We start from the raw sequence: 24,198 nt of genomic DNA, 5'->3' as shown, positions 1-24,198 counted from the left end.
AGAGATGTGTCTGGGATGTGTTTGATGGGTTGGGAAAATACGAGAAGTGTATTGTACTCTTGTTTTCTGGTGACAATTCTTCTTCACTACACTCTAATGATCATCAAAACTAGGACAGGAAATGATCACTGGAGAAAAAAAATAGAAACTTAGCTTAAATAAATAAAACTAATGAAGCTAACAAATCTCTGGGCTAGTAATCTGCAAATTTTTTACATTTAGGTATTTTTATTAAATGTATTTTACAGGTTTACAGGGCAGCCACATGCATAACTTCTCTGAGAAGCTGAGGCTATTATCTTTAATCAATATACACTTTGAGGGTCACCACCCTAATGTAAATGATGGTAGTAGAATATAACAAGGAAATGACTTCAATTGAAGGGAAGGGCATGATTCTGACTTTCTCATGTGTGAGAAGCCCTTTCTCCTCCAGATATCTCCTATTGATTTTACACCTCTTTGCACTTCCCATGTCTATCCTGTGGCAAACACTCTTGGCACCTGGCTTAGCTGGTGTGGACCTTCCGTGTAATGAAGTAACAACATGATGTTGTTTTTTTTATTAGAGATATAAAAACAAGATCTGGGTTCATCTCGATTTGCAATAAGAGGCACTTTGAAGCATGTTGGAGTTGTGGTCAGTTCTTAGTATTTCTGTGTGGGTGGAAGATAACATCTCAGCAGATTTTTTTATGTGCTTGTCACTTCACTCACAATGTGCTTGTAACTTGGCGTTCCCTACTGACCAGTATTAACATTTTTTTTTTAATGGAACATTTGACAAACAGAAATATTTAGAAAAGACCCTTTAGATCAAAGTTTCTTAACCAGGGCTCAGCGGAGGTTGCTATGGGTTCATTGAGCAATGAGAAATTTAGGATTCTCAGGTCAGATTAACAGATGACAATTATCTTTTTGGCATCTTTACTGATCTGTAAGGGTGACATTATTCCAAATGGCCAGCAAACATCTTCCATGGTGGATTTTTCCCATTGACCACCAAGCTAATGTACTGTAAATGTGTGTGGATATAGTAATTATAGCAGGGGTTCCCTAAAGACCTGAATGTTATTTCTATGGTTTACACATGTTAAAAAGTTGCTGTCTTAGAGTAGATGTAAACCCAACCACTTTAACCTCGGATAAGCATTTACATGTTATTTGAAAAGACATTTGTAACATCTTGAATTCTGCAATAGTAATAAAGTAATACCAAGTGATCCTTCCATAAAGATCCTTGTTCTTGCACTACCTGTTATAGGATGACAGCTCTCTATTCCATGTATCCCCATTCCCACACATTATATAGGCATGGTCTACTGTTGTCGCTATGGGGAAACTTTCCTAAGGAATGCCATGCAGTCATAAACAGGAAAGCCATGGGAGGTTAGCAGAGCTGTAATGTAACCAATGCGTCAGTAAAAACAAGGCAATTGTTATGCAGTGCATCAGTAAACTACAAGTCCATTTTTTATGAATTTAACACCAACATATTGCACAGTACTTTACAAATCCTTTTGTCATAACTGTCTCTTAAAGGGGCTCACAATCTAATGTGCCTACCATAGTCTTATGTCATTAATACAGTCTAAGGGCAATTTGGGGGAAACCAATTAAACTAACTGCATGTTTTTGGAATGTTGGAGGAAACTGGAGTACCCGGGGGAAACCCACACAGACACAGGGGGAACCTGCAAACTCCATGCAGATAGTGTCCTGGCTGAGATCTGAACCTGGGACCCAGTGCTGCAAAGAGCAGAGTGCTAGCCACTGAGCAACCGTGCTGCCCAAGTTTAATCATATATATATATATATATATATATATATATATATATATATATATAGGCTTTTCAAATGTAATGTGACTTCATATATACAGTTAGGTCCATAAATATTTGGACAGAGACAACTATTTTCTAAATTTGTTCTGTACATTACCACAATTAAATGAAACAACTCAAATGCAGTTAAACTGCAGAATTTCAGCTTTAATTCAGTGGGTTTACCAAAAAGATTATAACTTTAACTTTAGTTCCTCACATTTTTATATATTCTTTTTGTTAAACTGATTATTAACACAATCATTTCATTTCAGGGGCTCAAACGTAATTGAACAATTAAAAAGCTCAAAATAAAATATTCATTTCTAATACTTGGTTGAAATCCCTTTGCTGGCAATGACAGCCAGTAGTCCTGAGCTCATGGACATCACCAGATGCCGGGTTTCCTCCTTTTTAATGCTCTGCCAGGCCTTTACTGCAGCGGCTTTCAGTTTCTGTTTGTTGGCTTTTCTGTCTGAAGTTTAGTCTTCAACAAATGAAATGCATGCTCAATTGGGTTCAGATCAGGTGACGGACTTGGCCATTCAAGAATATTCCACGACTTTGCTTTAATAAACTCCTGGGTTGCTTTGGCTGTATGTTTTGGATCATTGTCCATCTGTGTTATGAAACGCCTTCCAATCAATGTGACTGCATTTAAATGGATTTGAGTGGACAGTATGTCTCTTAACATCTCAATCGGCTACTTCTGTGTCACATCATGGATAAACACTAGAGTCCCAGTGCCATGGCAGCCATGCACACCCAAGCCATCACACTATGCCTCTGCTATGTTTTACAGATCATGTGGTATGCTTTGGATCATGAGCTGTTCCACGCCTTCTCCATACTTTTTTCTTGTCATCATTCTGGTAAAGGTCGATCTTGGTGTCATCTGTCCAAAGAATGTTTTTCCAGAACTGTGCTGGCTTTTTTAGATGTTTTTTTAGCAAAGTCCAATCTAGCCTTTCTATTCTTGAGGCTTATGAGTGGCTTGCACCTTGCAGTGCACCCTCTGTATTTACTTTCATGCAGTCTTCTCTTTATGGTAGACTTGGATATCGATACGTCTATTTCCTGGAGAGTGTTGTTCACTTGGTTGGCTGTTGTGAAGGGGGTTCTCTTCACCATGGAAATGATTCTGGGGTCATCCACCACTGTTTGCTACATTGTTGTAGTACTAGGTTATCAGTCCCTGTGGCTGAAGGCAGGGGGTCTCAGGTCTTCTTACCCTCCCTACCTTCAACCAGAGCCCCACCATCCATCACTGCTCCCCAGTAGCTGCTGTTCCCCCAGTCAAACCCTCATTGTGCAATTAAAATATATTACCTCCTCCAGCATCAACTTACTGCTTCTGCATTCTGTTCTTTTTGTCTGTTTCATGAAGTCACACTACATTTGAAAAGCCTCCGAATGGAGGTGAGCGACCAGGGGTGGCTGCATGCTGAATAGGATATTATACATTTATTGATACCTTTAATTCTACATATTCACTGTGCATTGGGTAGGAAAGAGATTCTTGGTAGGTGCACTGTTATGTGGGACACCAAGTGGTGGGGCATAGGGAGGGGATTGGGATCATGATTTGTAGTTATGCCTGTGTCAGTATATAATTTATTGTTATCCATATACAGATTTTAAAAAGCTATAACAATTAAAAAATATCCTAATGTGTTTTATTTTCTTCCAGGGCTCCCTGTTTTTACCCCAAAGCTCAATTAGCGAGGTGTCCTGTAACCCTGATGATGTGGGGAAATTCATCTTCGAAGTCATTCCAGGTAAGTGTTCCATTTTTATGAGCTCGGGTATATCCGATATAACAAACAGCAGTGAGCTGGAAACGTGTCAATAGTCCTCACACTTGGGTTTTTGTGGCATAAAGAAAAAAAACCCAGCAACGTCTATGAGATAACAGGATGGGGTGGTACATTTGACCCAAATAAGATATTTTTAATTTTCTGTAAGATGCTGGTTCTCTGTTTGGAACAATTCACATTGTATCCATAGCTAATCATGCGTAGGCTTCTTCACTCAATGAAATCCAAAATGGTGCAAGGCAAATTATAATCATACTTTTACAAAAATTATATATGTATAATTATATTATACATATATTATAGTATCTGTTTCATGGGAAAATGTGCTTGCATTTCCTCTCCTTAGCTTTTGGAGTAAGGGCATTCAGATTTGACCATGTGGCACCCAAAGTAAAGCAAACAATAGATGCCAGGCTACATTTCCCAACAGTACTACTGCGTTATAGTAGAAGACCTATAACATGAGGAGGAAGCAGGACTTGTAGTCACAGGAGGTAGATGGTGACCAATTGTTGGAAACTGGGAGACATGAGAGGCCCTGGTTGTGTGGACTGTCATCAGTGAGGGTACATGGGGTACCTCTATACCGGGCCCTGATCATAAGAACTTGACTTTTGCAATGTTGGAACATTTAGACATGAGGGAAGTTTACCTAGTATGTGGCCCAGAAATTACTGATGGCAGCCCTGACTTCAGCCAAGCACAAAAGGTTTCTGTATTTGTAAAGTTCACTTTGAAAGACAACACTATTTATGCTAAAAGAATGATTGAGTGAGTGAGTCTTCGGTTTTGGCTTTAGTTGCGCTTGGAGGCTCTGGGTATGAAAACTTTTTTATTCCCCCTTAGTTCTGTTTTTTGACACAGGAAGGAGAAGATCAGAGTGCAGGTGTTATTTACTGGTTGTCCGTGGAAACATTGGTATAACATCAAATGATTTGTGTATGGCTTTCTTTTTTCCACACTGTTACAATATCACGCTATTTAGACACTGATAAACGGGCCAATGCCTTGCAAAGCAGGAAGGCCCCTGCAACCACAGACTATGGTGGTCTGGAAGAATTTACATAGCAATCACAGGGCCCCACAGTGAAATGTTTTTGCTATTAGTCTGAAAACTTACAAACAAATAACAGCCACTGCATAATATTCTAATACCATACAAGTCATATGACAAAAGGGTAAGCTATTTAATGTGTGCACAATTTTCTACCATGATGTTAAACCAATATTCAGATATACTATTATATCATATGCCAGTGTTCCACATTTCGTTAATAGCCAGTGTTAGTGACGCACGTTCTAATGGTAACCAGTGCCATTGATCCACGTTACCCCGGAAGCTAGTGCCAGGGACATACATTACATGAGTTTTAAGTGCCATTGATACACATTCTATTGGTAGCTAGTGCTAATTACAAATATTGTATTGGTGGCCAGTGCCAGTACCATACATTCCATTGGTAGCCAGTGCTATTGGTCCACATTACATTAGCAGCCAGTGCCAGAGACATATCTTACATAGGTATTCAGTGCCATTGATACACATTCCATTGGTAGCCAGTGACACATATTGCATTGGTAGCCAGTGCCGGTAACATACATTCTATGGGTAGCCAATGTTAAGCACACACATTACTTTGGTATTCAGTGCCACTGATAAACATTACATTAGTTGCCAGTACCAGTGATCCCCTTTACTTTGGCATTCATTGTTAATTCACTTATTTTTTTTGGTGATCTGTTTCCATGGCCCCTCTCTACCTCATTTACCAAGCTGATTGAAAATCATCTACATCAACAGCTATGTCTTTTGTTGACAAACGAATAGTACAGCCAGAAAACCATGGCTCTGGCTTCATGGGGTAGAACACGTGTTTGCAGGTTAATAGGTGCCGATAGGAAGAAATTTGCAATTGGAGTTCTATGGTTTGCATGGCTTTAGCTGCCCAGGCCATTTGTTCCACTGACATAAACTCATGCCACCCTTTCAGCTCGGATATTCCTTTTTTAAAAACAGAACCGGTGACTACCACTTTACAGTACTGATATATATGTGGTGGTGGAGTTCTTCTGTTGTTGGAAGAAGGTCTCGATATGAGTAATATTCATTGACCACTGCACTTTTACCATCATAGGCTGCCGGTAATAACAGCTAATGAGACATTAAGTTTTGAAAGAATATGTCTCCAAATTCTTTTTTTTTTTAATTTTTTTATATTGGCTTTGAATAGGAGCTAAAGACATCCAGTGGTATTATTAATGATGGTTTACAGTGGAAAAGATCTAAATGAATGCCCTTCTTTCCTGTAGTAGAAGAGGTAGTAAACTTATCTTATTGGTGGCCCAATGTCATGGCTCTAGTCCAGCAGCCTTTGGCATTCCACACCACTGGGAATCCCCGTCCCCCACCATACACTGGTTCCTTGCTTAGATCCCTCAAATTCAGAAGTGATATGAACGTTGGGGGACACAACCATCACAAGAAAGGTAGTTGGGACAAAGGCATTCAACAAATTCCCAAAAGTGTTGAATGCTGAAGAAACCGGCAAACTGGCATGCTGGAACATAGGGGAGGCATGGCAAATGGAAGGGTAAATAGAACACTTTTTTCTCTTCCAGGTAACTAATCTTTTGATTTGTCTAAACATGTGACAAGTTCTACTAAATTAAATACAATGAAATTAGAGATGATTTGGGATTGCTTGATTTGTGGTACAGCACTTTACTCATCAGCATTTTACTTTGTTTTGTTCATTGGAAAAATGTTATTGATGATAGCAATGCCCACTGATGATAACACAAATACTAAAGATGTTATAACTATACATTGTATTTCAGCTCCAAATAACTGTTTCCAGGTCTGTATCAGTGATGACAATTGTCTCAAGGTTAAAAAAAAAGAAGAAAAGTTTACTAAAAGGGCACATTTTTGGCAAAGCTGCCAAGTAAAATATGCTTTGCCCAGACAGGCTGCCTGCAGTGGAGGTGAGCTGCCTATTGGGCAATACATATTTTGTCTTTTCCTGTGGAATAATTATGGATTTCAAGAGTTCAGTGAAGGTCAAACGTTTCAAGTTACTATACAGAGTAATAACCCCCTGGGTGCCGATGCATGTGGAAATGAAAAGTAACTGAAATGAAAGGAAGGAAGAGATCCGTGGTAGTCATGACCAGATATATCTAAATATGACTGTTAGAAACCATTAGGCATCCTTCAACAAGGTTGCTGTCATTTACATGGGGGTTCAATGAATGATATGGGCAAATCCAAAAATTATATTTACTGATCAGCCAAAGCATTAAAACCATCTGCCTAATATGTATTAGGTTCTCAATTTCCCACCAAAACTGCCAAGACCCAACCATGTGTGGACTCCACAAGACCTCCAAAAATCTCACAAGACCCAAAGTTCTCAGGTAGCTGGTGTAGCATAGTGGGATGCCAAATTCAGAGGGTATTTAGCAGCATTTAGCTCAGTTTACCCCTGGAAAGGGATTAAAGGGTCCTGGTCAGGCAGAAAGTAATTCTGGTGCTACAGATGTATAGCTCTTTATTTGGGATCCAGAGTGTCTTGGAAAGCATGGGTAGGCTAGACACTTCATTCCTCTTCCAGGACATCCCTTTTCTAGGCCAAGGATTAAGGGTGGCCCATAATACCTCTAGGGTGTTCTGGCACCAAAATGTTAGCAGCAGGTCCTGTCACACTGCCATTATCAGGCCACACTTCTTTCCATGGTGTATTCTGGTGCTCTTACCTATCTCTTTACCAGGCAAGCAACGCACCCAACCATCCATATGATCTAAAAGAAAACTTGCTCGTCAGGCAAGGTCTCCTTCTATTATTGCCAGTCCTGACATAACATTTCCATTGTAGGCTTTTGCAGTGGACAGGAGTCAGCTTGGTCTGTTTCTATGTGGCTCTATACATAGCAAGCTGGGTTTCATTGTGTGTTCTTTCTCATGGCCAGCATGGGATCGGACCAGACAGGCTGGTACACTCACTTACTCCTACATATGTATCAGTGAGCCTCGGGTGCTCATGACCCTGTTACCAGTTCACTGGTTTTCTTTCCTTGGACTTTTTTAGCATGCCACATGATCCACCATTTTGGAGATGCTGTTACCCAATTGTCTAATCACCCCAATTTGGCCTTTGTCAACACAGATCATTACACTCAAATTTTCCTGCTTCCAACACAGCTTCAAGAACTGACTGTTCATATGCTGCCTAATATATCTCACCCCTTCTTGGGCGGCATTGTAATGAGATATTTAATGTTATCACTTCACCTGTTGGTGGTTTTATGTCAAGCTCAGAGGGTATTTAGCCGCATTAAGATCAGTTTACCCTTGGAAAGGGATTATTGGGGCCCTGGTCAGACAGAAAGTAATTCTGATTCTACAGATTTCTAGCTCTTTATTTTGAGATACTTAATGTTATCACTTCACCTGTTGGTGGTTTTATGCTGGCTTCCTATATCCCCTAGGGAGCCCAGAAGAAGCTTTTCCTGTTGTGGTATCTTGTTCAGCAGCTGTGCAGTCTCACTTCTTCTGCAGCGGGGAGAGCCTTATTTTTCTTGATGCACTCTTAACAATATAACAGAAATCAAAACTTAAATAATACACATGAGATGGGTGAATCGTGGTGCTTGGGTCACTACCAGGCTCCTTGAGAGCTATAAGAAGCCAACGAGACCTTGGCTGCATCATCATGTGCTAATAAGACTTTGACTTAAAAAAAATGTAGCCATAAAAGTAAATTAATGTATATTCCTATAATAATAGAATTTTCAACCAGCTTGCTGCAGAAAATGAAATGCTCTCAATGTAGAAGATGTGACTTCTCTGCATAAGTCCCACACAACCCTTGTCGGAGCCTTCAGTCAGCAGGGAGAACGAGATTTTGAAATAGAGAACCAAGGCAGACTCATAAGGTTTCTGAGCACTATAAAAACCTTTCTTCTTTTAGCAAAATGCTGGTATTCCATATCTGTGGACTTAAGTAAGGCTCCTCCTTTAACAGAACACATTCTGAATAATATTTGCATTTTATCTCTACATTCACAGGGCTGTCCAGCGATTCTGGCAAACCAGTATCAGATGGCTACACACTTATGGCAAGTTCGCAGAATGAGATGGAGGAATGGGTGAAGGCTATCAAGAAAGCAGCTGGATTTCCATCAGGAGGTAATTATACCATGGTCACAATTATGGTATATATTTAAAGTGGACCTGTCTCTGAAAGAAAATGGAAGCTACGATTGCTAAACTCATCCTATTGACCAATGTTTCTCAACCAGGGTTCTGTAGAATTCCAGGGTTCCTCCAGAGGTTTCCAGGGTTTTCTTCTTATTGCTCAATGAACCCCTACCAACCTCTGGAACCCGAGGGACCCTGGTTGAGAAACACACCTCTATACACACTTAGATTTTTGTTGACTAATGTAATAGTTTGTGATCATTATAGAGGTGAAAATTAGGTGCTAGTACAGATAAATTCTGAGATTGTTGGGCAGGTGGTGTAGAGATCAGTTGTTGATGACTGTAACTAAAATTATGTACTAGTCATAAAGAAGAAGAAAGTCAGACGATCTTATCAGTAAATAAGCGTGATGATATAAGCGTGCAGATTGTAGAAATAGGGTTTAATTTGTGAAAATATTATATATATCCCATGCAAGCTGGTATATCTCTTAGTTTGGTAAATGTGATGAAAATTCACTACATAAAGTATATCTAATCATGTAGAAGAAATTCTAAAAAACAGGATTTTTGCTTGCACATTATTGGAAGGTTAAAGTCAACAGAACAAAGTTCAATATTACTTTTAAGAGGATGTTTTAGGACATTTTAGGAAAATGTATAGCATCCTATTTAGTTTACATTTTCTTGAACTTTAAAGCCAATCCAAACTTTGTACCTATTTTATAACTTTTTTTTTTTTTAAAACCATAAACCTCAAAAAAAAAAAAAAAAATATGAATCCCCTGTTATTTAATGTATGTGTGAATGTGGTCAGCTAAGAAAAAGTTATCATACTGAGATGAGACAATTGGACAGCAGCCACAATACAATGTCAGGCTTATCTGTAACCAGAACAGGAAGAAACTTATAGTCTGTATATATCATACCATTATGACTACACAGAAGGGCGAGGAAATAAGTAGGTGTTATAGTCGATAAAATCTTTTGGATACAATGGTTTCTCTATAGAAAATAAATAATTATTAGCTGACTCAAAAATAAATGTAATAAAATGTAATAGTAATGTCTGGGATTCTAAAAGTATTCTGGAAATTTCTTGTGTAGGTAAAATGCAGCTCAGTATGACTGTACTCTAAGTAATCCAACACAATATTGTATACAACAATGTTCCTACTGTGGAGGATAGAGTAATGCATTGTGTCTTACAGACAATGATCAGCTAAAATAATAAAACCAACCACCAAATATTGTGTAGGTCCCTCGTGTGTCACCAAATTTGATCCATTGAGGCATGGGTTCCATGGGATTGCTTAGGTAGATCTTAAGTCACAAAGCCTCTGCCGGCTCACTTTCTTTCCATAATGCACCCTGCTGCCTCCACTGGCCTGACTTCTTCCCATAATGCACCCTGCTGCCTCTGCCAGCCTGCCTTCTTCCCATAATGCACTCTGCTGCTGCCTCCACTGGCCTGACTTCTTCCCATAATGCACCCTGCTGCCTCTGCCAGCCTGCCTTCTTCCCATAATGCACTCTGCTGCCTCCACCAGCCTGCCTCCTACCCATAATGCACCCTGCTGCCTCCACTGGCCAGCCTTCTTCCCATAATGCACCCTGCTGCCTCCACTGGCCTGCCTTCTTCCCATAATGCACCCTGCTGCCTCCACTGGCCTGACTTCTTCCCATAATGCACCCTGCTGCCTCCGCCAACCTGCCTCCTACCCATAATGCACCCTGCTGCCTCTGCCAACCTGCTTCCTACCCATAATGCACACTGGCCTGACTTCATCCCATAATGCACCCTGCTGCCTCAACTGGCCTGACTTCTTCCCATAATACGCCGTGCTGCCTCCACTGGCCTGACGTCTTCCCATAATGCACCCTGCTGCCTTCACTGGCCTGACTTCCTCCCATAGTGCACCCTGTTGCCTCCACCAACCTGCCTCCTACCCATAATGCACCCTGCTGCCTCCACAGGCCTGACGTCTTCCCATAATGCACCCTGCTGCCTCCACCAACCTGCCTCCTACCCATAATGCACCCTGCTGCCTCCACTGGCCTGACTTCTTCCCATTATGCACCCTGTTGCCTCCACTGGCCTGACTTCTTCCCATAATGCACCCTGCTGCCTCCACTGGCCTAAATTCCTCCCATAATGCACCCTGCTGCCTCCACTGGCCTGACTTATTCCCATAATGCACCCTGCTGCCTCCACTGGCCTGAATTCTTCCCATAATGCACCCTGTTGCCTCCACTGGCCTGACTTCTTCCCATAATTCACCCTGCTTCCCCTGCCAGCTATCCTTTTTCCCATAACTCACCTTGCTCCCTCCATTGACCTGACCTCTTCCCATAAGGCCCTCTGTTGTCTCTGAACTATCTTCTTGCCATATTGAACTCCTCTGCCTCCGCTTGCCTGCCTTCTTGCAATATTGCACCCTTCTGCCTCTTCCGGCCTGCCTTCTTCCTGTTGCTCCCTACTTCATGCCCATTATAGACACTTGTAGTAGCAAATAGCATTCAGAATTAGCACATGGGTAAGCTGTGATGCATGGTATGTTCTGTCACCTTTCCCTGGTCAGCATTTAGCAATTTGTACTAGAGTAGTTGTTGTTGGTTCTTGCTCCGGTTCACTGGTCATTCCATTCTCTATTGCTTGGTATTAACTACTGCAAACTAGGGACACTATGCCCGACATTTTGGAGATGCTCTGACCCAGTCCTCTAGTCATAACAATATGGCTCTTCTTAAAGTTGCTCAGATCCTTACACTTGCCAAGTTTTTCATCTAACATCTGGCCTATGGATCCAAGTAATAATTTACTTACAACTAATCCCTCCGAGCATGTTCTTTATCATGTACCTGTCATGTATATAACAAGCAATTCTGTAAGCCAAACCAATGTTTGCTAAGGCTTTAAATACATAAACGATGTGCAAACAAATCTAAAAACTGTAACTCGTAAATGTGAAAGGCTAATATGTGAAAACCAACAATTTTCCTGGAAAAGGTTCTTTATTCATCACATCATAATCACCTGTGGCATGTGTATAGCAATGATCTTACACAGATATCACAATGATTTTCACTGATAATATTAAAGATTATTGACTGGCTGCTCAGAGTTATATCATTCTCATAAAATGTTATAATGGAAAATCATTGTGTTGGATATTTGCCAATTTATCAGTAATTTTTTATAGAGGACCCAGGCTGATCATCACAGAAATATCTCAAATGGTTTTTAAAAATGGAACTAAACTCTAATAAGTAAAAAAAAATACGACCAAGTAGGTCCTTTATGGCAGAAGGGACAGGCAATGTCCCTTCTGCAAAAAAAAAAAAAAAAATCCTACCTGCTTCAACACTCACCTGTCCATCGTGGGCAGATGGAATGGGGACATTTTTGGAGATCTTATTTTATTTTTTTCCTGGTTCTGATCTTTAGCCATCTTAATGGGCTTGGCTGGGCCGGGATGACATAATTCCTGATTATGCGCAAAGGTAATCATTCAGTCCTGGGGATCCCGGAATACCTGGCACGTTGCGGCATCCCAGCAGCTCATTTATGGAGATAGCAATCAGACAGGTAACTATGATTTATTGTAGAAGGGACATGGACTGTCACATTCTGCAATAAAGCCTGATTGCTATTTGGTTCTGCTTTATTGAAGATTTTTTCTGTTTATTATGGCTTTGGAATGCATTTGTGGCCACTATACAAGAGGCTATACAAAGGGCCAGTATTACAGTAAAGAAGTCCATATGGGACAATAACAGCTAACTGACTTATCTTGCTAAAAAATAAAGATATCAGGCAACAAAGCACTGATAAAGAACACATCCTCCTTAAAAAAAAAATAAAGTATGAATACTATGTATCATGTATGAATGTAAGAACACTGCTATGTGAATGTCTTAATTTTCCATACATATGTCCTGTTAGTCTGACCACTCAATGTTGGTTGGTGTGGCTGCTTATTTAAATTAATGGGTGCACAATGATGATTATCCACATCATCTTACTATCAGTTGAATTTTTTTGCATGTAGATAACAGGCACAGATGGAAAATATTATAATCATGCCATTATTATGAAATGCAGTTGATTGATATGAAAGAGTTAAAAATTAGCAGGCATTTGTGAGATTTCCTAGGGAGGGGGTAGAAATACTGGTTTATATCCTTCTCTTTAAAACAAAGAAAGCCTTTTGTGTGAGCCACAGGTATGGGCAGGTCCCAACCCAACATCCAGAGCAAGCTGGAGACCAGCAGCCCCTCACCGACAGCTGGAGGCACCTAGGAGCTGGAAGGAGCTGGAAGGAGCTGAGAGTGGTCTCTCTATTGGTAATAAAATGCCTCAGTGTTACGAGAAGATAGGATGGGATTTCCGCTGTATCCCAACTCTGAAGACAAGGCTAATTTGCCTTAAACTCAGGCGTAATGCCAAACTACAGCACAGAGGTAGGGATAACCTATATCACACGACATTAGGATGGTGTGGAGTGTTAGCTACGTTATTTATGGCAATGAAAAGCATTTACAAGCAAATAGAATTAAAGAGGAAGTATAGTAAAGAGGACCTGTCAATTAATGTTGGGAATCTTTAATGTTGGTCTTGTTTGCTTTGGAGGACAAAGTGCAGAGCTTGCACTACTGTGTTTACCAAGCCAGCTGTTTATTATCAGATCACTGCTATTCACATAATAACATCAGTGAGTTAATGGAGGTTCATGAAATTATGAGGTCATGAAAAGCCGCTTTTTTTGTAAAAGTAAAAATGATCTTACACTTTAATTTATAAAAACTGGAAGGATATCTAAATGGATTCAGATGTATTCAAGCAAAACTATAAATTGGGGTATAACTTACTATGGGATTCCTAATCATCAAAAAATAACGTTTGATTAGTTGTATCAGTTTGTACACTTATTATTTTGTTGTTTTTTTTATTTTATTTTATTTGCTTGTCCCTAAGATACGGGCACCATGCATCAGCTCTTCTTTAAGCAGCTTCTTCTCCATTCATCTGTACCCTACATTGGAGCGTACATCCCTTCATAATGATATGGAGCCATCTTCACCTTAGCGTAGTAGAATGAAACCCCTGATGCCAAATTCACGGGGTATTTGCCACTTTACTATTTACTATTTAGGGAATTTGGCCCTATCATACGCCTGATAAAGTTTTTCTTTTGAAAACAAAATTTGTCGAGTGAGGGCAAACACCACCATATGATGTTGATGACTTGGAGTGTTATGTCTATGATACACTTTGGCTTTCACATTTGTAAACATAATTGTGTACATTGTGCCAGTTTGTGTTGCTTGTATATATCTGTTATTTCTGATGTGTGGAAAACAATTTTTTAAAAATGTTATCACAATTTTGATACGATTGGAATAATAAAATAAAGGCTTTGAATATTTTTTATAATATAAATATATAAAATTATTATAATATATAATTTTTATACTTTTGCCTTTAAAGTCCATTTAGTTTATGTATTGCACCTGGGATGTGATTTAACACCAGACAGTATAGTATAGTTTTCTATGTACCTTATACCAGTGGGTGGTCCCGAACCTTTTGGAGCTCGCGCACCACTAAATGCACAAACTATGAGCCACATGTCGCTCAAGGGGGAAGAAACTTCCCCCAGAATGATATCATAATGCCAGAACCCGCACACTCTACAAACAAATCCCACCCACCACCCTGAGCCTGTGATGCGTACCAGAGACATGGTTTGCGGCTCTGGCTGGTGCCCCCCCCCCAAGCGGGGTCCTTTTCCTGATCCTGCTGGGAGATGCACCCGCACCCACTGCCCACCTGTCAGACCAGTGGTTGGGACCCCTGCTTTATAGTATGTAGAGAAGCCAAAAAAAAGAGCAAGGGAAGAAGTGTAAAGGGCTGGGGACAGCTCAACTGCACAACCACTATAATATAAAACACAGCAATATAAACTTAGTGCAGGAAAGCTTCAGATTTGTAATAGGGCAAGGATGCATAGTCCACCTGGCATCACTAATCTGGGATCTGTCACAATAAACTGGATTGCTTTGACCCTTTTTTTCATCAGATTTTCATCAGATTTGTCAGCTGTTGCAGGCAGTGAAGCACCAGCATGAATTACTGATTAGAACCCCCTCAGGCTATTCCCCTCTGAAGATGCGCTTATATGCTGGACCAAGATACCAAACTGGTCATGTGCCTACCTGTTCTTTAAATCAGAGTCCCAAAGATCTGAATGTACTTCCTTGGAATAAGTTCTGAAAAGTTATATAGGTTTTTCTTGTGACTGTGATATTCCCCCTGAAGAAGCGGGTTTTTCCTGCAAATATGTTGGGACTTTTTTGTTAATATCATGTATTTTGTACTTAAATTAGACTATACCAATGGGATTCTATACATTGTCCTCTTTTTGTTCTGTGTCAGATGACTTTATTGATACTCAACTTGATTATGTATGCTAGCCTTTTAGGTTTTAATATGTTTCTAATAAACTTTGATGTTTAATTGTTTGACTTCATGTGCCACTAAACTCCCTACTTTGGGTCTTATCTTCTTAGGTGAGTAACCACAGCTCCTTGGCAGTGTATTTATAATATATTTCAAATTCACGGGGAGTTGGCAATCTCAAACCACTGATATAAAGCAGGGAGATGATCTCTAATGCTGAACATACAGTTGACAATCGAAAATTCAGCCATCGATAATCTGGTTCCCTCAGTTTTCCGGCATTATTTCCGGATAGCATTTTCAATATAGGGACTGTAGTACACGGTTTGGCCACTTATGTTTTCATGGTGCTGTTCTGCAGAAATAGCTGTTAGGTCTTGCTTGCTACACTAAATACATGCTGAGACATCCCTGCTGTCTGTTCCCTGGAACTGTGCCAGATGTCCGCGGTGCTGCGAGAGGAAGGCTGTCTGTGTGTGGAGGTAAGTATAACCTTCAAAAATCCAAAATTTTTGAAAATTCGGCACTCCTCAGGTCCTGAGGTTGCCCGATTTTTGAATATCAACTGTATTCCAAGATGTAAAGTCAACTCAGGGTTACCACACTATTGTGTCTTTGGACCAGAATAGCACTTAGCTTTTCACTGATGAAGATTTTCATCATATGTGGTCTTTCACATCACCAAAGTGTAGACAGGACACCTTCTTCCTATGTGTATCACGGGCATTGTTTTCACCTACCCAAGTGCATGTTATCCCAGTTTACATTGAATGTTGTTTGCATGGGGACATTATGTCTTGGATCTGTTGTGACTGATGCTGAGCCTTGGCTGCTGGGTTGTGTTTTTACACAAATGCATGGATTTTATCCCGGTTTCAATTTTGCTTTTTGCCACCATTTTTAATGCAGGGGGTTCTTGCATGAAAAGTGACGCACTAAGGCCAATTTCCCTCATTTCCCACAGACCAAAAAGCCAACCCGGTGACTGGTACAGCCGACTGACTATGTTGCTGATTTTTAGCAAGGCAGTAGCTTGGAGTCGTCAGCCTTAAGCAGTAGGTGAATTTACTCACAGACTTTGCTTAAAAACTGTACACATAATGGCAAATATAATTCAAAATCAATTTTGGGCTGAAATATGTCTTATTAGTAAATTACCATAATTAACTAATTTCCACTATCATTGCATCATTCAGTTCAAATGTTTTGCTAAAATGCAATTATGCAATAAAAGTATTCCACAGTTAAAATGTTTATGATGCAATAAATTACAAGTACAATCAGGAAGGTATTATTATTGCTTTCACTGGCAAGCAAAACTTTAAGGTATACCTCAGGTCGACAGCTAAGCACTTCAGTAAAATATGTTAACTATGCAACATTTTCAAAATGATACAGAAACTGCCAATAAATATGTACAAACAGTAAAGAAGCAGCAATCTGTAATATATTCACCAAAATTGAGTCATTCCCTATTGGTATCCACCATCTTGGGACCTTTACTGTTTAACATCTTTATAAATGATTTAGAGTTTGGGATTAAAAGTACAATTTCTGTGTGTAAATATTGTGGAATTGGAGAGAGTGCAGAGAAGGGAAACTAAACTAATAAAAGGAATGGAGGAGCTCAGCTATGAGGAGAGATTAGCTGAACTGAATCTATTCTCCCTTGAGAAGAGACGTATAAGGGGGGATATGATCACCCTGTATAAATATATAAATGGTCCATATAGAGAACTCTCTTCCCAATTATTCACTGTAAGGTCATTACAAAGCACAAGGGGGCGCTCTTTGCGTCCAAAGGAAAAGAAGTTTAAGCTCCGGATAAGGAAGGGATTCTTCACTGTAAGGTCTGTGAAAATGTGGAATCGGCTCCCTCAGGAAGAAGTTTCAGCAAGTTCTATAGATTGCTTTAAGAAAAAGCTGGATGATTTCTAGAAGCACAGAATATAACTGGGGATTAAGGCTTTAAAGTAAAAATAACAGAGACTGCTGATCCAGGGAACATCCAATTGCCTCATGGAATCAGGAAGGAATTTTTTTACCCTGTTGGAGCAAATTGTACCCGGGGTTTTTTGCCTTCCTCTGGACCAACTATGTCATATAGGGGTTTTATATCTGGGATATGTTTATTTCCCTAGTGGTTGAACTTGATGGACTTATGTCTTTTTTCAACCTAACACACTATGTAATTATATAGGACCAGAGACAACTGCACTGCACTCTCTTTCTGAACTTCCTCCTTTCCCCTTTGCCTTATAAAATCTTAATTTGCTAAGGGAAACCTTGCCACTTTGTGAGTCTCTACTTCTGCTTTTTAAAATAAACTCAGAATAACATTTCTAACATTTTTGAAAATCATTGGAAATAATTTATAGTTTATTTTTAACACACAGATTTAAAAAGGTGAATTCTACTGTAGAATTTAAATATCTAATTGGGATTTTTCTATCATGCAAGGATCTGAAATGACACACAATGAAACTATAGGCTACATGTAAATTTCCAGTATATACAAAATATATAGAAGTGACTCATGTAAAAAGTGAAAGTTTACGGTTTCCTGCTGTACTTAGTTTAAAGAACATTCATCCTAAGGGTCCAGCAGGGGTCAGCAAGGGCAATAGGATAACACTTACTTTAATAATGGTTAAAAACCGCAATAGTAATAAAACCGCACACCAAAATAATCACTATCTTCTTTGATTTGTGGAAAACAATATAGAAGGGGTTTGTAGGACTTATGGGCCGCTTTGTCAACTTCAGCCAGTCATCTTTAGTTAATTCTCTGATTTGGGGTCCTACAACTATTTCTTCTTTCATCTTGGCTTATCTAGTCCTAGAACATGTCTAAAATGTTTTTTAAGTAAAGTAAGGAAGGTTTTTTGGTGCTCTCTGTGTCTTTGCTGGAGAAATTCACCACCAATCTTTGTCCTGGTGTCAGGAAGTGAGAGGAAATCTAACATTTTGGGTTGTCCTGGGCAATAAGCAAGGGAAAATTCCCCAATGGAGACAGCTCTCTGGGATAAAATATTCCCTAATTTCCAGGATAGACAGGAGATAGAATTATGGTTGGCATGTACAGTTGTCCAATACATGAGAAAACGTAATATCAATGTTCAAAATACTGTTTCCAAAGTTCAAACATAATATTTAAGAATATTAATTTGGGGTTACCTTCCTTTGCTTTTTTTTTGCAGCTGTGTTTGGCCAGCGTCTTGCAGACACCATAGCATATGAAAGGAAGTTTGGAAGACACGTGGTACCCATATTAATGGAAAAGTGTGCAGACTTTATCCTGGAGAAGGGGCTGAATGAAGAAGGGATATTCCGGCTCCCAGGGCAGGATAATTTGGTCAAACAGCTGAAAGAAGCTTTTGATGCAGGAGAGCGACCATCATTTAGCAGGTACCCCAAAATGGTCCCACTGAGTACTTTTTTACTAGTAAGAAATTGGTTAGGCCTAATGAATAAATCAGTAAGAAATATATTGTATCCAGAGGGATTGTATGTAGGCATTCTGATTTGTTTAAAAGTGTACTGATCCTCTGTCTGCCGTAAATGGGAACTGAACCATGCATGCTGTATCTAAAAAGTTTGGTCTGAAGGCAAAGTTCCAATCACCAGTTATACCAGGGGTTTTCCCAGCAGCTAATGCACATTACTGCCTTTTAATGCCTTGTTCTGCACTGTTGAGGCAGCTATCTTGGTAGAGGCAGGGATTTGCTTCCTCGTGTCAGAGCCTCCAGCAAAAGGAACAATGAGAAGAACAATGACCTTTCCAAATCCCACTACAAATCTCTTGAGTCTAGCAGTACCTTACAGCAGGGGTCTCCAACTCCCGGTCTAGTGGGCCACTCCCATCTGACAGATGGGCTGCGGCTCTGGCTGGTGCACCCCCTAGTGGCAGAAGCATTGCAGGCTCAAGGCGGTTGGTGAGTTGTGTCTCTGGACACAACCCGTCCACTCTCTTATCGCAGGAAGTTTCTTCCCCTTTAAGTGACACACGGCTCCTTGTGCATGCATGGCCCAGAGTCCATGCACTTAGTGGTCTGTGAGATACAAAAGGTTGGGGACCACTGCCAATACTGCACACTATAGTTATTTAGCTATAAGCCTGCATTCATCTTCATATACCAGGAAGCACATTGCTATTTTAAAGGAGATTTTCTACACAGGTACATTTTTTAGGGTACTACATTTTTAGGTGTTCTCCATAACAGGGCAAATCCTACTTTTGGGTTCACCAATTCAAAATGGTCATGTATATTAGATAAGAACCTTCCAGTTTATCTGTTTCCAGTCAACTGGAAGAATATCTAATGTCAATGGGGCACAAAAAGACATTGAAAATTGAGGCTTTTTGTCGTTAGAAGTTAGAAAACATTGTCCTGTTCTATGTTGTTGGAAACAGGGGCCACTTGCATAGCTATTCAGAATGGCAAAGGTGTGAATCACAAGACTGTTTAAACCAATATACAAATCCTTTTTTTATTGTCCATTTAGTTTCTTGCTAAGGAACCATATATTTTGTCTGTTCCAATTCCACCCTTGTCTTCCTTTTCCAGTGATACAGATGTCCACACAGTGGCCTCTTTGTTTAAACTCTACTTGAGAGAGTTGCCGGAGCCAGTCTTCCCTTGGTCACAGTATGAAGATTGTCTTGCTTGTGAAATTGCTATGAGCATTAATGAGGAGAAGGTAATGTACCCTAAAATGACAATACTGAATAAATGGCTGGGGATTAGAAGGCTTTTCTACAATCAGGCAAGATGTGAATCTCTTACTGAGGTTTGAATGGGTCTTACCTCCTTCCAAACTGCTATGAGTTCCACCCCTGGCCTAGAAAAACCTAACTATATACTAATGTTGGTGTATCTTGATTCTTGGGAATATTCTGTAACAACAAAAGTAGGAGACAGTTTCAGGCAACATGAAGTAGAAAAATGATGCTTAGTATAAAAAGTTTAATTACCTCGGAAAACTGGTTAGTGTAAAAAACAAAGCACTGGTATGAGAGTGAAACTTACAAAACATACCCGTGAACTTCGCTCTAGGCTGATTCTTTAACTGTTGGGTGCTATTGTAGACTTCCAAGGGGGTTTCTCCAACTCCCACCTTCTATAACCATGCAAAAAAATGCAACCTTATGTTAAAGACTTTATTGTACCTGAAGATATTGATATAAGTATAGGGCTCCATGAGAAACGTATTTTCTTATATGTGTGATGTATTTCACTCCACAAGCGTTATGATAGGGGACTTTGAATATTTGGCATTGCTGATATTCACTGAGCTATTTTTGGAATGTTAAAAAATATAAAAATTAGTGTGCGCAAGTTCTTCGCTGCTAGATGATTTGTTATGCGTTTGCAGTTCACATTTTCTGTTCTATCCTATTCCTATTTTTTGGTAAACAACATCTGTTTATCATTTCTCATTGCTACCTGCACATTTGATAATCAAATATTCAAAACTAAAACACTTCAGATAAGGAAGGCCTGGAACGTACGAGGAAGGAGGTAGTGTAAGGCCCAGCATGACTGTGCAGACAGGAAGGGGAGACAGCAGAGGGTTAATGATTTAAAGTAGTACGTGCAGGGATAAAGAAAGGGGAGGGGATGGGGAAGGGGGGATAGGAGGAGCGGTAGGAGTTAAAAAGGTTGGGAATCGGAAGTGAAGTCCTTTTCGTCAAGAGACAGCAGGAAGGGTGAAGTTTTTCCCGCCCTCCCGAAGGGTGATTGGGGTAATAGAGGTAAAAGAAATTTGGTTTGGTGGGAAATGTTTTGTGCGGGAAATGTTTAGTGGGTGGAATTTTGGTGGGAAAATGTGAAAGAAGGGGAAGCATTGGTGGTTGGGGGGGGGGTTTGGTGATAGGCAAGTTGACCTAGCTATGTCTTGCCACAGTCATGTTATCCAATAGGTAGGCAGGTGAGACAGGAAGCAATAGGCTCAACTGGATCTGGGGATTTCTGATACAGTATTCATACATGTATAATATGATAGATTATTATTATTATTATGGGTTATTTATTACTTTTTATATTATCCATTTGAATCTGCTGCTTACAGGGTCATGAACAACTTCGAAAACAAATCCAGCTTCTTCCTAAAGAAAATTACAATCTTCTCTGCTTTATATGCAGGTAATGTCTAAGCAACACTTACATATAATTATTGTGTTTTATGTATTTGTGTTGCCAGTTTAACTTTTTAAGAGTGATTTAAAAAATTTGAAAATGTATTTATTTTTTTCAGTGACAATCATCGATCTGTCCACAAACTGAGGCCAGTGATTCCTGTGCTGGCTCGGCTTTCCTCTTCTATCTTGCGCTTACCATTGAATTCAGCATTGACAATTTTTTTCTTCCTTTTTCTGGGTTCTTTACACTTCACCCAATCTTGCACTGCACAGGGGAAAAATTGGGTGACGTGACCTCCTGAAATAGTTCCGATCTCACTGCGCATGCATTTTATAGAGCAGTAGTCCCCAACCTTTTGGAGCTAACGGACCACTAAACTTACAGATTGTGGACCGCACATGTGCAAGGAGCCTTGTGTCACTCAAGGGGGAAGAAACTTCCCCCAGAGTGTTTTGGAGATGTGATCCGTGTGGGGGACATGGTCGGCAGCTCTGGCCGATGCATCCCCCCAAGCGGGGTTCTTCTCCTGATTCCGCTGGGGGTGCACAAATGTAAAATTAAACAGTTTTAGAGTTAACCACCCTTGTATATAATATTACAAAATATGGTGATTCATCTGCTTAAGTGCTAGACATCCTGCCAGTGAAGAGTGTGATCAAGAACACAAAAAGGGGACCCTTCTTCTAAGACTTCTGCTATATCAAGAGAACAAATTCCGTAGTAAACAGAAATTAAAAGAATGAGGATTGGCTGTGGGTTCCTTGATTCTCGTTATGTCCTTAGAAGTTATGCCAAAGAGGGTACAATTAATATTAATGAAAAAGGAAAAAAAAGTTCTTTGTGCAGATTTTATATGCAGCTCTTCACTGCCAGTTCCTTGACTAAAAAAGGATTTGGGTCTTCCGGGTTGATTATCTTGTTATTCCTCTTCTCCGATCTTATATATAGCGTTCTTGTGTTTCCAAATTATATTTACACCATCTGAATTTGCTTTTTATAGGGCTTGGGATGTTGTAACATATTTAAAATTTTGTTTTTTTTCTATGCATTATTATAGATTCCTTTACAAAGTACAAAAAAATTCCAGTGTTAACAAGATGAGTGTAGAGAATCTAGCCATGGTGATTGGCGTCAATCTTCTTAAACCTAAGACCGAGGAACCAGTGGCCCTAATGAGAGGTAATTTTTCATGTTTTCTCAATATCGTTCTCTGAAATAGCTCAAGCTATGTATTAAAAACTGAAAAACACATGGTTAGAGTATTATAGCACAGACAAAGGACTATTAATTGCTTTCAAACACAATTTGTTAGGCAGTGGTGTATGGGCAGTAAACATGTGTTGATAATTGAGACCCATTGCTGTCAACCAGGTAAATTGAGTCTATCATGTTGTAAACTAAACTTATAACAAAGCACAATGATAAAACCAATAAAATATGGACAATGGGGCTTAAAAAAGTCCTCCAATTTTATTTCATACATATCATTCCTACCCACAGGAGCTCCTCAGATCCAGAAGCTGATGACAGTCATGATCAGCCTCCATGAGAAGTTTTTTCCTAAAACCAATGACCAGCCTTCGGAACCCGCACCCCAGAAGAGTGATTTCAAAATGGGACAAGTGCCACGTAGTTCAGTAGGCTGGGATGCAGCTGAAGACATTTTTTCACCTTCAGGAGATCAGTCCAAAGCTCATGGGGTAAAAGTGTCTTGTAATAGTACAGTCATGATTATTTAAAGCAAATCTGTACTCGCATTGTATGTCAGTCACTAGGTTATAATTGCAGATTCCAAAAATTAGGGTTCTATGCTTCCTCACCAAAAGCAAACCTGTCATGAATAAAAGAACTTCATGAGTCATGAAACCTTGAAATCACTTGAGCAACTAGGAAACAAAAGTTAAACCCTGCCTCTACTCTCATGTGTCATGGACATCACAGGTAGCCCAACTTGTGGGAATCGGAAGGTAACCTGATTTTATCTGATAGCCTGATCTCAGCTTGAAATTCTTAAGTCAGTTTTGCATAATATCATCTTTAGATTTGGGGTTCTGAAGAAACCAGGAAGACAAAAAAGACATCTTTAAAATGTAGAGGTGCCTGCCTTTGCTTTGCCTGCTAGCAGCTTATTTATGTGTATTCTCTATTATGACAGTGCAAAGATAATGTGCAATTTGCAAAGAGCAGGAAATTTTTACTGTGCTGACCAACCTAGCTGAAAATATAAATCTTGTTGCCAATAATATTATCAGAATAGAGAAACTATAGTTCTGGCAACAGTTACATCACATTTTCAAAGTAAATTGTTATAAGAGCCCTGACTGTAATAAGATATTTGAGGCACGATAACCAATAATATTTTAATATAATATTTTAAGGTACATAGTAACCAAAAATTGTATGAAGGACACTATTACAAAATTAAGTTTTAATAAAAAAACAAATTCTCTTTAATCATTTAGGTCACTTACTTAAAATAACCTAAAATCTCCCTTAGCGCTCCATCACACTGGTGGCCTTCCCCAGTGTTTATCCTCTTTGGCACAAAATCTTCTCCATGGCTAGAGAACTTGGAGACGGAGAAGTTGGGTTGATAGAGGAGTTGGAGGCAAAGACATCTGGATAATAGAAGACTTGGAGGCGGAGAAGTTGGGTTGATAGAGGAGTTGGAAGTGGAGAAGTTGGGTTGATAGAGGAGTTGGAGGCGGGGAAGTTGGGTTGATAGAGGAGTTGGAGGAGGAGAAGTTGGG

The 24,198-nt window shown here is 39.7% G+C and overlaps 1 protein-coding gene across 1 annotated transcript in view; it reads left to right on the top strand.

Annotated features, from left to right (window-relative positions):
* ARHGAP25 (Rho GTPase activating protein 25) overlaps positions 1-24,198 on the top strand; it is a 62,114-nt gene that overhangs the window by 33,776 nt on the left and 4,140 nt on the right. The window contains exons 3-9 of the mRNA XM_072402832.1: positions 3,514-3,601; positions 8,709-8,828; positions 18,506-18,713; positions 19,874-20,006; positions 21,378-21,451; positions 22,506-22,627; positions 22,949-23,148. Coding sequence (XP_072258933.1) covers positions 3,514-3,601; positions 8,709-8,828; positions 18,506-18,713; positions 19,874-20,006; positions 21,378-21,451; positions 22,506-22,627; positions 22,949-23,148 — 945 coding nt within the window. The remainder of the gene's footprint in view (positions 1-3,513; positions 3,602-8,708; positions 8,829-18,505; positions 18,714-19,873; positions 20,007-21,377; positions 21,452-22,505; positions 22,628-22,948; positions 23,149-24,198) is intronic.

The sequence above is a fragment of the Pyxicephalus adspersus genome, chromosome 2 (genome assembly GCF_032062135.1).
Source record: "Pyxicephalus adspersus chromosome 2, UCB_Pads_2.0, whole genome shotgun sequence".
Taxonomy (NCBI): domain Eukaryota; kingdom Metazoa; phylum Chordata; class Amphibia; order Anura; family Pyxicephalidae; genus Pyxicephalus; species Pyxicephalus adspersus.
Note: the sequence above shows the minus strand (reverse complement) of the source record. Positions and strands in the feature narration are given on the sequence as shown.